This window comes from Lontra canadensis, unplaced genomic scaffold, assembly GCF_010015895.1.
Source record: "Lontra canadensis isolate GAN:19392208 unplaced genomic scaffold, GSC_riverotter_1.0 scaffold30, whole genome shotgun sequence".
Lineage (NCBI taxonomy): Eukaryota > Metazoa > Chordata > Mammalia > Carnivora > Mustelidae > Lontra > Lontra canadensis.
In genome coordinates, this window is record NW_022631024.1 from 17,805,587 (window position 1) to 17,818,359 (window position 12,773).

Sequence of the window (12,773 nt, forward strand, 5' to 3'; positions counted from 1 at the left end):
TAGGAGGCCGATGATATTGCAAGTCAGGGAAAAGAACTTTCCCATAAGTTTCCAAATGGGTTTTCAATCAGTGGTGCTCAGATAATGGTTATCCAGAGACAGGAAAATTAAATCAAATCCTGACATTAAAAGCACACACAAGTCAGTATCAGTAGATTAAAGACCTAAGTGTGAGGCAAAAACATAAAACTTTTGGACACTATCTTCTAACATAAGACACTATCTTCATGATTTTGAAGCAGGAAATGAGTTCTTAAATTCACCTACGTTAAAAGAGTTGTAGTAGCAACATAAAAACCAGAAGAAGAGATTCTTAGCTCGTGTCTGAGAAAAGTACTAACACCTTAAGCAATAACAAACTCCCACAAATCCGTAAGAAACAGACAAACAACCCAAAGCCACCAGCTACCGATACACACAAACCAAACCCAGAAGAGAGCTTTCAGGCTGGACCTCACCCATTGTCTGGGAACAGGGTCCACCGGGCTTTGAGGGGTCATGTTTCGAGAGTCTCTGGGCATCAGGCACTGTGTGGGTACTGATGTGTACAAAGAAGAGATCCTCGCCTCTGCCCTAAGGAGCCTACATTGTGAGGACCAAGACCAATGGGAAATGGGGGCAGAAGGGCAGGGCTCGGCCAGGAGGAGATGCTCTGGGCTTCACAGAGACGCAGAGGGAGGAGCTGTGCATCTCAATGGTGGGAGGAAGAGCCGATCAAAGAAGCCTTCCCGGGGAGGGTGACCTTGCAGGCACCTTGAAGGACAGCCCAGTTTATACTGAGGATGAGGGGGGAGCCTCCCGGGGAAAAAGACTCCGAGGCCCAGGCACTCAGGACAGCACCACATCCCTGGTCCATCCCTTCCCAGAGGAAGCCCTGCTAAGGCTGCAGCCTTGTCGGGAGACGCCCCGGGCCCCAGGCTCTTCAGTGCCGGATTTCGGCGTGATTCTTGGGCACCGCCACGTAGCGCAGCCTCTTGAGGAAAGGCGGCCTCTGCAGCATCTGTTCGTCCCACAGGTACTCCGGGGACAGCACCTTGGTGGGCTTGTGGTAGAGAAGGTACCTGTTCAGATGGCTCTCATCGTGCCACACGGCCTCGATCCCATTGGCCTTATCGACCACCATTGCCTGGTGACAGGCCGAGGTCAGCCGGAGAACCTCAGCCACTGATCCCCCAAAAAAGCCTCCTGCGTAGTAGAAGTCACCCTCGTCTCTGGGAATGTAGGCCTGGGACTGCGGCCGGCGCTCGTAGGTAAAGGACTCACGGGCCGCCCTGAAGAAGCCGGGGTGCAGAGTGCCGAAGAGGGCGGACAGGATCTCTACGCCTACGTGGTCGCTGAACTTCATGTCCACGTCCACGCACACCAGGTAGTCCACCTCGCGGAGGAAGCGCTGCTGCGAGAAGCTGCTGATCATCTCCATGCGGTGCATGGACACCTCCTGCCAGCGCGTGTAGTTTCGGACCTTGAGGACCACCAGCTGCCTCCCTTTGGCGAGGGGCACTCTGGGCACATCGGCTGGCCGGTCGGTGAAGACGTAGTAGGTGACCCTGTGTCCCACCATGAAGTGCCTCTCCGCCGTCTGCAGGAACAGCTCCAGGAAGACCACGTACCTAAGGCAACAACAGCACCGCAGAAAGAGACGGTGGGTGTTACACACATCAAACAGCCGCGGAAGAACAGACGAGCGTGAGCAGCTTATGACGCCACAGCCGCACCTCGGGGACACCCTGCGCAGTGAAATCAGCCCATGGCACCAGCCAGGCGCTGCCTGATCGCACTTGCACGGGCATCTAGAATGGGCAGATTCATAGAAACAGACAGCAGAAGGCGGGTGCCAGAGGCTGGGAGCGGGGACACGGGGAGCGAGTGTGTGATGGGCACAGAGCTTCAGTCTTCCGAGAGGAAAATGCTTGTGAAGGTGGGCGGCCCCACGGCAGCACAACCATGCGAATCGTGTTTCAGCTGTAGAGTAAGAGGAGGCACTCAGGTCCCTTCCTATTGAGCACGTAGCCTCAACCATAAGGTATTTTCTTAATCCATGAGCTTGGCAAAAACTCAAAGGATGGGTAACATCTAATGACCAGTCCCTCCCGACTCAGGACCCACCAATGGCTTCTTCTCCTTAAAAAAGAAAATGTGAATCAAGATCCTACTGTGGTCTACCAGACCATACAAGATCTGCCTCTGACCTCGGCTCCTTCCCCACTCGCCTCCCTCTTGCTATCGGGGCAGGCGTCTCTTGGATGCTCCTGACACAAGCCAGGCGTGCTTCTCCGAGCCCTGGCACTTCCTGCTCCCTCCGGCTGTCCTGCAGTGCTCACCGCTGCAGCACCTTCCACCCTCTGACTGGTGCCCAGAACCATCCGTGCCCCATAGCTCTCCCTGCTGGCAGCAGCACAGGTGTAAGCCGACGGAAAAACGTAGCGGGCTGTGCACTTGACCCGTACATTTTTCTAGGTGGAAATCAGAACTCCATAAAAAGGAGCAAATAAATCCACAAAGAAATGTGAAAACAAATCCCTCTCCATCCCCTAACCCAGCCTTACCTATTTCAGCCCAAATGACCATGGAACATATTTTGTATTTGTGTTTTACTTGTTCTTCTGTCTTTTCCCACTAGACTACAGCTCCGTGAAAACAGGGCCTTCACCTGTTTGGGTAACTGCCTTATCCCTATAGTCCACACACAGTAAGTTTTCAGGAAAGACCTTTGTAACAGATGAGAAAGTGACTACTTCGGTGTGTGGTTGAGGGCAAGGGAAGGCAGGCACTCTCGTATGCCACTAATGAAAATACCAATTTTTATAATCCTTTCAGAGGGCATATGAGAAAATATATCAACACTTTAAAGATTTATTTATTTATTTATTTATTGAGAAAGAGTTCATGGGGGTGGGGAGGAGAAGACTCCCTGCTGAGCACAGAGCCCAACATGGGGCTTGATCGCACAATGCTAGGTCATGACCCGAGCCAAAATCGAGAGGTGGACGCCCTACTGACTGAGAGCCACCAATATACCAAAGCTCTAAATGTGTCCATTCTCCCCCAAACTCCCCCACTTCCAGGACTCCACTCCACAGATCCGCTCATATGTCGGAACAAAGACCCAAGTATAAAGGTTTACAGGGGACTCACATCACAAAATTCTGTGGCGCATGCGTAGTGGTCAGAACCTCCCTAGATGGTGGACAGGGATGTAAAACACTGCAACCAATATGCGAAAATATCGGGAATGTTTTACAACACTATATGTGATTTTGACCTAGGACTGAGCAATTCCACTCCTGGATGTTCAATTGAGGAAAAATATAATGTACGTCCACAAAAGATCTGTCCGACTATCCATAGTTATTCATAATGTCCAAAACCTGGAAACGGGGTGTCGGGCAAAAGAAAAGTGGGTTAACCAACTACAGTACGCCCACGTGACGGATGGAATGCTGTGCAACGGAATAGCCGCTGATTCATGCCAAACTGCGGTAAATCCCCAAGGGGTGATTCTGAGTGAGGAAAGACAACACTGGACAGTATGTGCTTTACAATTCCATCTTAAAGAGTGGAAAAGAAAGTCAAAACACTCATGCGGGGGAGGTAGGAGGGGGAGGCATTGGCTGGGAAGGGGCACGAGGGAACTTTAAGAGGGGTGGTGGGAATGTCGTATGAGTAGAAAGGATTCTGGTTACACAACTATATGCATTTTCCAAAACTCAGCAAACCTTTGTATATACATTTTACCTGGAAAGAAGGAAAGCCATAAACGCATCTTGAATTCTAGTTGATGATCACTGCTGATGTCCCAGATTTACCTTCCGTGTATGTCAAAAGCAGTAAGAACTGACAGATGGACAGAAGGGTGACAGGTGGGCAGATTAGTGGTCATGCCAGGATAATAAAATATTAATCGCAAAGCTTACAGATTTATGGGAAACCATGAAAAGAAAGAGTGTATGCAATATGGGAATCCCAAAAGGAGAAAAGAATGAGAAAGGGACAGAAAATACATTTAAAGCAATGATGGCTGAAAACTTCCCAAATGAGCCAGGGACATCCAGATTCATGAGGCTCAAAGGAACCCAAATAATCTGAACCTGAAAAGAATTAGAGAGAGATACATTATAATTAAATCACCAAAAGTCAAAGATAAGGAGGGCGCCTGGCTGGCTCAGTTGGAAGACTGTGAGGCTCTTGATCTTGGGGTCATGAGTTCGAGCCCCACATCGGGTATAGCCATTACTAAAAAAAAATGAATAAACTTTAAAAAGTCAAAGACAAGGAGAAAAATTTCAAAGTAGCAAGAGAAAAATAAGTCACCACATATAAGGTAACCCTTCTCTTAAGACTACGGGAAGCTTTCTCAACAAAACGTTGCAGGCCAGGAGAGAGTGAGAGGATGTATTCAGAATACTGGGGCACCTGGGTGGCTCAGGCGGTTGGTGTCTGACTCTTGATTTCCAACTCAGGTCGTGATCTCAGGGTTGTGGGATCAAGCCCCTCGTCAGGAGCCTGCTTAAGATTCTCTCCCTCTGTACCCCCTTCCCACTCCCATGCTCTCTCCTTCTCCAAAAAACAAAAACAAAAGTAAAAATATTGAAAGAAACCTACCCCAGCAAAGCTGCTTTTCAGAAACAGAGAGATAAAGCCTTTCCCCCCAAAAAGCTGAGGGGGTCCGTCAGCCCCAGACACGCCTTACAAGAAATGTCCCAGGGCATCCCACTCTTCCAGCAGAAAGAAACGGGTTCCAGTGACCTCCTCTGAGCATACTGATGCATGTAGACAACTCACTGGTAATGTAAGCGTCAGTCAAAGTAAGACGCCCTAGTGTCACGGCAGTGCATGTGTCACTTGCAACTCTAGCTAGAAAGTTAAAAAACAAACATAAAAACGAACCATAACCACAATAATTTTTTCACGGGAACACCATATTTAAAAATGCACAAATTGTAGCATCAATCACCAAACATGCGAGGGAGAGAGGATGAAAAACAGAGCTTATGGAGGTTATTGAAGTCAGGTTGTTGTCAGCTGGTTATTGGGAGAAGATATTTTATGTAACCCGACAACCACAGCAGGAAAGCTGGTCACAGACACACAAAAGATTATGATAAGGGCGTCAAAGCTAAAGAGAAGCGAGCAGCCAAGTTCCACAGGTAGAAAACCGTGAGCAAACCAGTGAAAGTAAGTCCTTCCCTCTTGATAATTACTTTAGATGTTTTTATTTTATTTTATTTTATTTTTTTTTATTTATTTTTTTTAAAAGATTTTATTTATTTATTTGACAGAGAGAGATCACAAGTAGGCAGAGAGGCAGGCAGAGAGAGAGGGAAGCAGACTCCCCGCAGAGCAGAGAGCCCGATGCGGGGCTCGATCCCAGGACCCTGAGATCATGACCTGAGCCGAAGGCAGAGGCTTTAACCCACTGAGCCACCCAGGCGCCCCTAGACGTTTTTAAATGTAAAAGGATTCTGCAATCAAAAGACACTGAGTGGTAAATGGATACATTTTTCCCCCCAAAGATCCAACGATATTCTGCCTGGAAGAGACTCACTCTAGCTTTAGAGACACAGAGCAAGAGCAAAAAAAACGAAAAAAGTGTTTCAAGCAAACAGTGGCTCCAAAACGGGGGATAGCTATACTGACAACAAAGTGGGCTTTGAACTAAAAATGATCAAACAAGACAAAGAATGTTAATATATGATGATAAAGCGCTCAATCCCTGAAGAAGAAATGACAACTGTAAACACTTAAGCACCCAACATCGGCGCCCCCAAACCCATAAGGCAAATACTCACAAAACCAGAAGAGAAATAAGCAGCAATACCGTATTGATTGGGGACTTTAGTAACCCCACTCCCAAGCATGGATAGATCATCCAGACAGAGACTTGGCGACGAAACAGCATCTTTGAACAATGCTGCAGACCCAACAGACCTCACGCACACACACAGAACATTCCATCCAACAGCAGCAGAACACACATTCTTCTCAAGGGCACATGGGACACTTTCTGGGTAGATCATATGTTGGGCCACGAAACAGATGTTAGCAAACTCAAGAAGTTGAAATCAGACCAAAAAAAAATATTCAAATGGCCAGGAGGTCCATGAAAATGCTCAGCGTCACTCATCCCCAGAGAAATCCAGTTCAAAACCACAACAAGATGTCACCTCACACCTGTTGAAAGGCGAGTGTCTGCAAGACAGGAGATAACACGTGTTGGTGAGTATGTGGGGAAAAGGGAGCCCACGCGCTCTGTTGGGAGGGAAGACAAACCCGTGTGGCCTCCGTGGAAGGCAGTAGGGAATCCCCTCCAAAGTTACAAAGAGAAGGGCCCTGGGGCGTCTGGGGCCTCAGTTGGTTCCGAGTTGGACTCTTGGTTTGGGCTCAGGTCCTGCTCTCAGGGTGGTGAGACTGAGCCTGCATCGGGGTGTCCGTCGGGCCCTGCGCTGAGCCAGGATCCTGCTTGGGTTTCTCTTTAGCTCTGACTCTCCTTTGCTCACAATCTTTGTCTCTCTCAAATAAATAAAATCTTTTTTTTAAAGATTTTATTTATTTATTTGACAGAGAGAGACACAAGTAGGCAGAGCGGCAGGCAGAGAGAGAGAGGAAGAAGCAGACTCCCCGCTGAGCAGAGAGCCCGATGCGGGGCTCGATCCCAGGACCCTGAGATCATGACCCGAGCTGAAGGCAGAGGCTTAACCCACTGAGCCACCCAGGCGCCCCAAATAAAATCATTTAAAAAAAAAAAAAAAGAACTACCTGAGGACCAGCAATCCCACTTCTGGAGGCATAGAGACAGAGACAGCGATAGGGACAGAAGATTAAAGCCGTATCTCCAAGCGACGACTTCTCTCCCACGTGCGCTGCGTCGTTGTTTACAAGAGCCGAGACACGGAAAGGACGGAAGTGTCCATCCGCAGCTGACCGGACGCGCAAGGTGTGTGTGTATGACATGTGTCACTCCACCACGAAAAAGAAAACGGGCCTCCCCTGTGCAGCAACACGCTTGAAACCTGAGACCACTAGGCTCTATGACGCGGGTCAGACAGAGGTGGACAAACACGGTCTGATCTCACCCGCACGTGGAACCTAAGAAAACCTGACGCACGACAACAGAGAACAGGCGAGCGGCTAACCAGAGGCAGGACGGCAGCGCTGGGAAGTGGTGGAGGGGCTGCGCCGTAGAACCTCCCAGACGGAAGACGGGTAAGTTCTAGGAACGAGACACGCAGCGGCGATGGCAGCTAATGGGCTGTGCCCACGCCCGTCAAATCACGTGTCGTTCACTGTACACGTGCACGAAGTGACGTGTCCGTTAGAGGCCAATGACGCTAGCGAGACCGAGGGGGAGAGACGAGACAACGTCGGGGGGTGTCAGTGGCCGGACATGCACGCGCTCCCGGGACACTTCTGCAACTCGGCCGCACGGTTAGATGTCTCGTGCCGCGGTGTTTTGTCACAGCGCCGCGTGGGCCTCTGCGAAGCAGCCCGAGCCGGGCAGGGCTCCCGGGCAGGAGTGCGGGCTGCCCGCCAAAGGAACGAGGACGGTCCGCCGGCGACCTAGGGCAAAGGCGCCCGAGCGGCGGCGCGTGAAGGTGAAGATGTGTTTCGTGAGACACAAGCCGGTTTGCAGAGCAAACCAGCCGCCCGGAAGCCCTGCCTGCAGCCTGGAGGGCTCGGATCCAGCTCGGCGCCCCGGTAAACCCGCCGTGGCCAGCTAGGAGACAAAGCCTCAGGCGGCGTGTCTGGGACGGGGTCGGGGCGACAGAGCAGCTGCTGAGGGGCTTGGGGGGGCTTGGCTCCCGGCCCGGCAGCTGGTCCCCGCGGGCGGTCGGTGGAGGCTGCCCGGCCCTCAAAGGCTCGCGCTCTGAGCTCTGGGGCAGGTGACTCTCGGGTGTGCGGCCACTAATTCGAGCAGGGGTGTGCCTAGCGGCCCCTGCAAGTCCCACCGAGTTCACCTGCACCCCAAGCCACCCCTGCCTCCCCACCCCCCAAGAGCACCTCATCCTGGAAAAGAGTGACACCTGGTGACACGCGCCCCCTGGCCCTGCAGGAGGGCTTCCGGGCTCCCCGGGGCACGCGCCCCTCTTCAGCACAGCTGCCCAGACCCTTCCTTACTTTTTGATGGCAAACACGGTCAGCCCGATGGTGGTGTTTCTGAACTGCGCGTCCAGCACGGTAGAGTCGAAGACCCCGTCCCAGACGATGGGAGCAAACCAGGGGGTCATGACCAGCACGTCCGCCCTCCTGGAGGAAGAGAGCCGCACGGTTAGAGCTGGGCGTGGACAAGCACGGTGGAAGGGAAGGGTTTGGCCAGAGGTTCACCATGTGGGAGCAGCAGAGCGAGAAGCGACAGGACCCCAACCTGCAGCCCTGAGCCGTGACACTCCCGCCCCTCACTGCCCTTGCTTGGAGTGTGTCCCGTGCATCGGCCGGGGGCAGGGTCCCACGGGACACTCCTGCTGGGAGGCCGCCGCCCCAATTCTGGGGAGGAGCTGCATCTCAGTGAGGTGAGAACTAAGCCCCTTTCCCAGCAGACAGCAGAGTTTACATCCTGGAGGAGGTTTTAAATCTGGGGGTGTCGAGCACTTCAAACCCAGTGTGTTCCCCCCACAGCCCATCTCTCTCCAGAGCGGTCACGTGTCACATGCTCGTGGCCTCATGGGGCTGGTGGCTCCAGAGCGTCCGGGAGAGGCGGGTGCCTCTTCCAGAAGGGCAGTGTGCGTCTCCAGCTCTCCCGGCCAGGAAGGAACCATGTCTGGGCTGGATCCCAACCTGCCCCTCCCCAGCTGCGGGGCCTCGGGCACATACCTTCACCTCTCTGAGCCTCAGTTTCCCTGCTTCTACGGCGAGGGCTGACCAGGGAGGCCTCTGGGTGACCTTCCTGAGGCCCCCGCGACGGGCTGCCGCACTGTCTTGGGCAGAACAAGCAGGGCGTGTAGGCGCCGGCTCCGGAGGCCTGGCTGTGGGGACCGGCCCAGAACTGTGGTGCCTGTGATACTGGCAGCCTCGGAAAGACCTCAGGGCCCAGCCCGCCCAGGCCCCTGTCCCCCATCTCCATGAAGAAATAAGAGGACATGCATGGCTCCTGGGACCAAGAATGAGAGGTGCCTTCCCTGGCCCCGGACCCAGGATCAATGAACCCGGCCCCCGTGAGACTGTGCGAGGAGGGAAAGGAAAGGCAAGGAGAGGCTGCGGCCCCGGAGAGGAGCCAGGGAATGGAGAGCCCGAGGCGTCAGAGACAGGGAACCAAGGGCCGGGCCACGGCAGGGACTCGCTTACTTACGTGGGATTGAGGACGCGGGCATTGGGGTAAGCCAGCCTGCAGAGAAGATGTGCGTCAGGGACAAGGGACGGGCACACCGAGACACTGCGCAGAGCCTGTCAGTCTGTGCCCACAGCTGCAAGGTGCTGTCCTCCCCGTCCAGCTGGCCAGCTCTGCGAGAGCTGGCATCCAGCCACAGCGCCCCCCCTGCGGGCCTGCCTCCCTCCTTCCCTCCCTCCTTCCTGCTGCCTCCCTCCCTCCCTACCCCTTCCTGCTGCCTTCCTCCTTCCCTACCCCTTCCTGCTGCTTCCCTCCCTTCCTTCCCCCTTCCTTCCTTCCCCCTCCCTTCCTCCCCCCTCCCTTCCTGCCCACCTCCCTACCTTCCTGTCTCCTCCCTCTCTCCCTCCCTCCCCCCTTCCTTCCCTCCTCCATCTGCCCTTGTTCACTCCCAGACCCCCATGGCGCTGCCCACCCAGCCATAACGATGCTGCAGGTTTCCCAGGGATACACCGATGAGGCTAAAGCCCCAGCAAAGGAAGGGGTCGCCCCTCACGGTCTGTGAAGACTGCTGAGGTTCTAGAACCCACCCCTCCTCCTCTCCCTGGGCGCTCTAAGTTCTCACATGGGTCTTCCTCATTGCGACTGAAGTCCCGGGTCCTGCTCTTACCTGCGGGCTGGGAGCATGAGGGCTGACCCACCCCACCCCATCCATCCCTACACTGTGCTGGCATCTACCTCACCGCCCTACCCAACACCCACCCACCGACAGCCTCCTTTGTCCCCCAGACCCCGATGACCACACCGTCCAGTTTTCCCCTGAGCTGAGTTCCCCACAGGTGCCACACCTGAGCTGGGCGGCCACAAGGCCTGAGGTCAAGAAGAGACTCCCATGACTCCCACCATTGAACGTCTCCCCCTATTTTGCTTTGACCCAAATTCTCCTCCTCTCCCAGGGTCCCTTGTCATTCCTTCCCTGTGAACCAGCCTTGGGAGGGGCAGAGGAGTGAGGGAGGGGAGGAGAGAGGCACCTGTTCCCTTGCTTGGAAAGAGGCACAGAAACAGCTGAAAGAAGTGTCCCCCCTACCTGGGTACCTCAGGGACTCTGCAGGTGTCCCGGTGGCAGTCGCTTTCGCTTTCTCTGAGGGAAGAAAACAGTGCTCAGAGCCCAGGGCCAGGTCCTGGGAGAAACACTGCCGAGCCAGACAGGCAGGACTCCTGCAGAGTCCCCACCAGACAGGCAGGACTCCTGCAGAGTCCCCACGCGTGGCCCCTGCAGAGGAAAGCTCCCGTGCGAGGCAAAGCTTAGGCCGTGTGGCCAGGCGAGGAGAGCAGGAGTCCGCCACAGGACAGAGGGACCCTGGACACGCTGGCCATGTCTGGGAGCTGGGCCGCAGCTCCGCCCAAGGGGCCTTCCCTCCGGAGGGGGACAGCAGCCTGGGGAGAGCCCCTCCCTGCAGGGAGGAGGTGCGGAGACCAGAGGGCAGAAGCCGGGGTGCCCGGGGGCGGGGTGGGCCTGGAATCCCCAGGAGCCTGGAAACACCCCCCGGGCCCTCCCAACCGTGGGAGCCCAGCTCCCCACCCCTCACCTGGACGGCTTTGCCTCAGACTTCGGCTGTGGGACCACAGGGTAGCCATCCTGGCTGCAGAGAGGAAAGGTGCCCTCTGAGAACACCGTTCCTCAAGGGGGGTGCCCCGGGCAAAGGGGAGGAGTACACCCCGCCCCCATCCCTGCGGACCCCAGCCAGCCCCGTGAAGGGCGGCGGGGAGGCGGGCTCCCGGAGGAGCCGTGGGGAGGCCGAGCTCCGTCTGGAAGGCCGAGGGAGGCCCATCTGGGCGAGTGGAGAGGAGGGGCCGAGAGCTGCCACCCCTCGGCCCTGCAGAGAGCAGTCATGGCAGCTTGGCCCCAAGAGCCCCGGGTCCATCCAACCAGCCGGACAGAGGGGGGAGAGCTGGGGTCGGGACTTGGATCACTCGCGCTGCTGGCTGGGAGCGCTCCCCTCCCCCGCTGGCCGCCAGCCCGGAGAAATTAGCTCCTTAGCTCCGAGAGGACAGCGGGGCCTCCCCCGCCTGGGCCCTTGTGGGGTCAGAGGGCACCCCATCCCTGGTTGGCCCCACTGAAGCAGCTGAAGGGAAGCCAGAACCAGCGCGCGTGCCGTCCCTCCCGGATCCCCGTGCACCCGCTGGGCGGCGAGTTAGCTCTGTGACCGCGTCCGCTCCTACGGAGGTCAGAGCTCTGCCTTGTCCTTTGTCAAGGTTTGAGAAAACACGGTGGAGGGAGGAGCTCAGAGTCACCCTGGGAACCGAGGACCTCTTTGGCTAGAATTACCTCGAGTTTGATACATACGTGTATTTCTACTTCGGTTCTAGATCTTTCTAGAAGGAATCACCCTGACTCCAAAGACTCCGCCATTACCTTTGAGACGCTCTTCTCTGCCCCCATCCGGGAATCAGGCTGAAAACATTGCTGGGGGACAAACAAGGGCGAGAAGCTGAGTCTTCGCCAGGCCGGGCACAGACGGGGCTGAGACTTGCACACACGTACTCTGAGCCTTTCGGCCTCTGGCTCCTGAGGGAATGGACGTGGGGCCCAAGCAGAGCCCTGCTGACCGCCCCCCCGATCTCTGCCAGGCGACCGGACCATTGTAACCCCATCTTATCACCACAGTAACCAATAGCATGGACGGGGACCCTGGCATCAGATTCACCTAGGTGCGACCCCAGACCCTGGCACAGCCCTGAGCGGTGAGGAGAGGCGTGGGTAGAAACCTCTCTTGCAAACCAGCTCCCGGGGGCTCTGCAGGCGCTCTGAACTCGAGAGCCCCACCTCCTCCGTTTTCTAACAACGCTGTCACATAGGGAGCAGAAGCCGAAGGGCAGGTCACCAGCTCCGTGGCTCGCCAGCTGAGCGACAGAGCAGGGAGGAAACCTAGGGACACAGCGGGGGTGTGCCATGTAGCGCTGGAACCCCAGTCTTGGCATGACTCGCTCTCCTGCCCTCCCCTCCCCTGCCCTGGCTTCCCCCATCCAAGCACAGCTGGTCCCTCCTCCAAGAAGCTTCTGTGTGTCCCTGTGAATTGGCCTCCCCCTGCACTGTGGCTGGGACTTGGGTTAGGGTGCGAGAGCCTAACCTCGGCCCCTCCACATGGCTGCCTGGGGGGGCAGGGACAGGGCCTGAACCGCCTCGGGGTCCCAGGCTGGAGTCCCACAGGTGTGGAGGGAGAAAACATATGAGCGAGACAGGGGTGACCGCACGGAGGCGGCTGAGCTGATGATGGCAGCTGAGGAGGACGCACGGGGAGAACACGGGGTCTGTATCCCCCGCGACCTTGCACACCTCGTGACCTCATCTGCTTTCGGACAGCAGCACCCACTGGTGCGGATAGACCGCTTGCTGGAGGTCCGCAGTCTCCTCGAACTCAAAGCAGGCAAAACAGATTTCCCATCGTGCACCCTCCCCGACCGGACCCCCTGCAGGAACTACGTCTCCTGGTGACGCTGCTCTCCAGCGCGC

The 12,773-nt window shown here is 55.7% G+C and overlaps 1 protein-coding gene across 2 annotated transcripts; it reads right to left on the reverse strand.

The window, feature by feature from the left end:
• Positions 1–895: 895 nt before the first annotated feature.
• ABO (ABO, alpha 1-3-N-acetylgalactosaminyltransferase and alpha 1-3-galactosyltransferase) lies at positions 896–10,390 on the reverse strand. 2 transcript variants are annotated; one of them, XM_032866173.1, is made up of 4 exons: positions 10,347–10,390; positions 9,284–9,319; positions 8,116–8,244; positions 896–1,610 (listed from the first exon to the last, which is right to left on the reverse strand). In XM_032866173.1, exons 3-4 carry the CDS (start codon positions 8,223–8,225, stop codon positions 923–925), a joined length of 798 nt encoding a protein of 265 aa, XP_032722064.1. In that variant the 5' UTR covers positions 8,226–8,244; positions 9,284–9,319; positions 10,347–10,390; the 3' UTR covers positions 896–922. The 2 variants fall into 2 exon arrangements, with proteins under 2 accessions (XP_032722064.1, XP_032722065.1); XM_032866174.1 differs by lacking the exons at positions 9,284–9,319; positions 10,347–10,390 and adding an exon at positions 3,736–3,834 and having other exon boundaries at positions 8,116–8,199.
• Between the last annotated feature and the right edge of the window lie 2,383 nt (positions 10,391–12,773).

Coding starts and splice junctions, on each gene's coding strand:
- ABO (XM_032866173.1), bottom strand. CDS start 8,225: ATGACCCCCTGGTTTGCTCCCATCGTCTGGGACGGGGTCTTCGACTCT. Junction 1,611..8,115: donor ACCGTGTTTGCCATCAAAAA/GTAAGGAAGGGT, acceptor TTGTTGCCTTAG/GTACGTGGTCTTCCTGGAGC.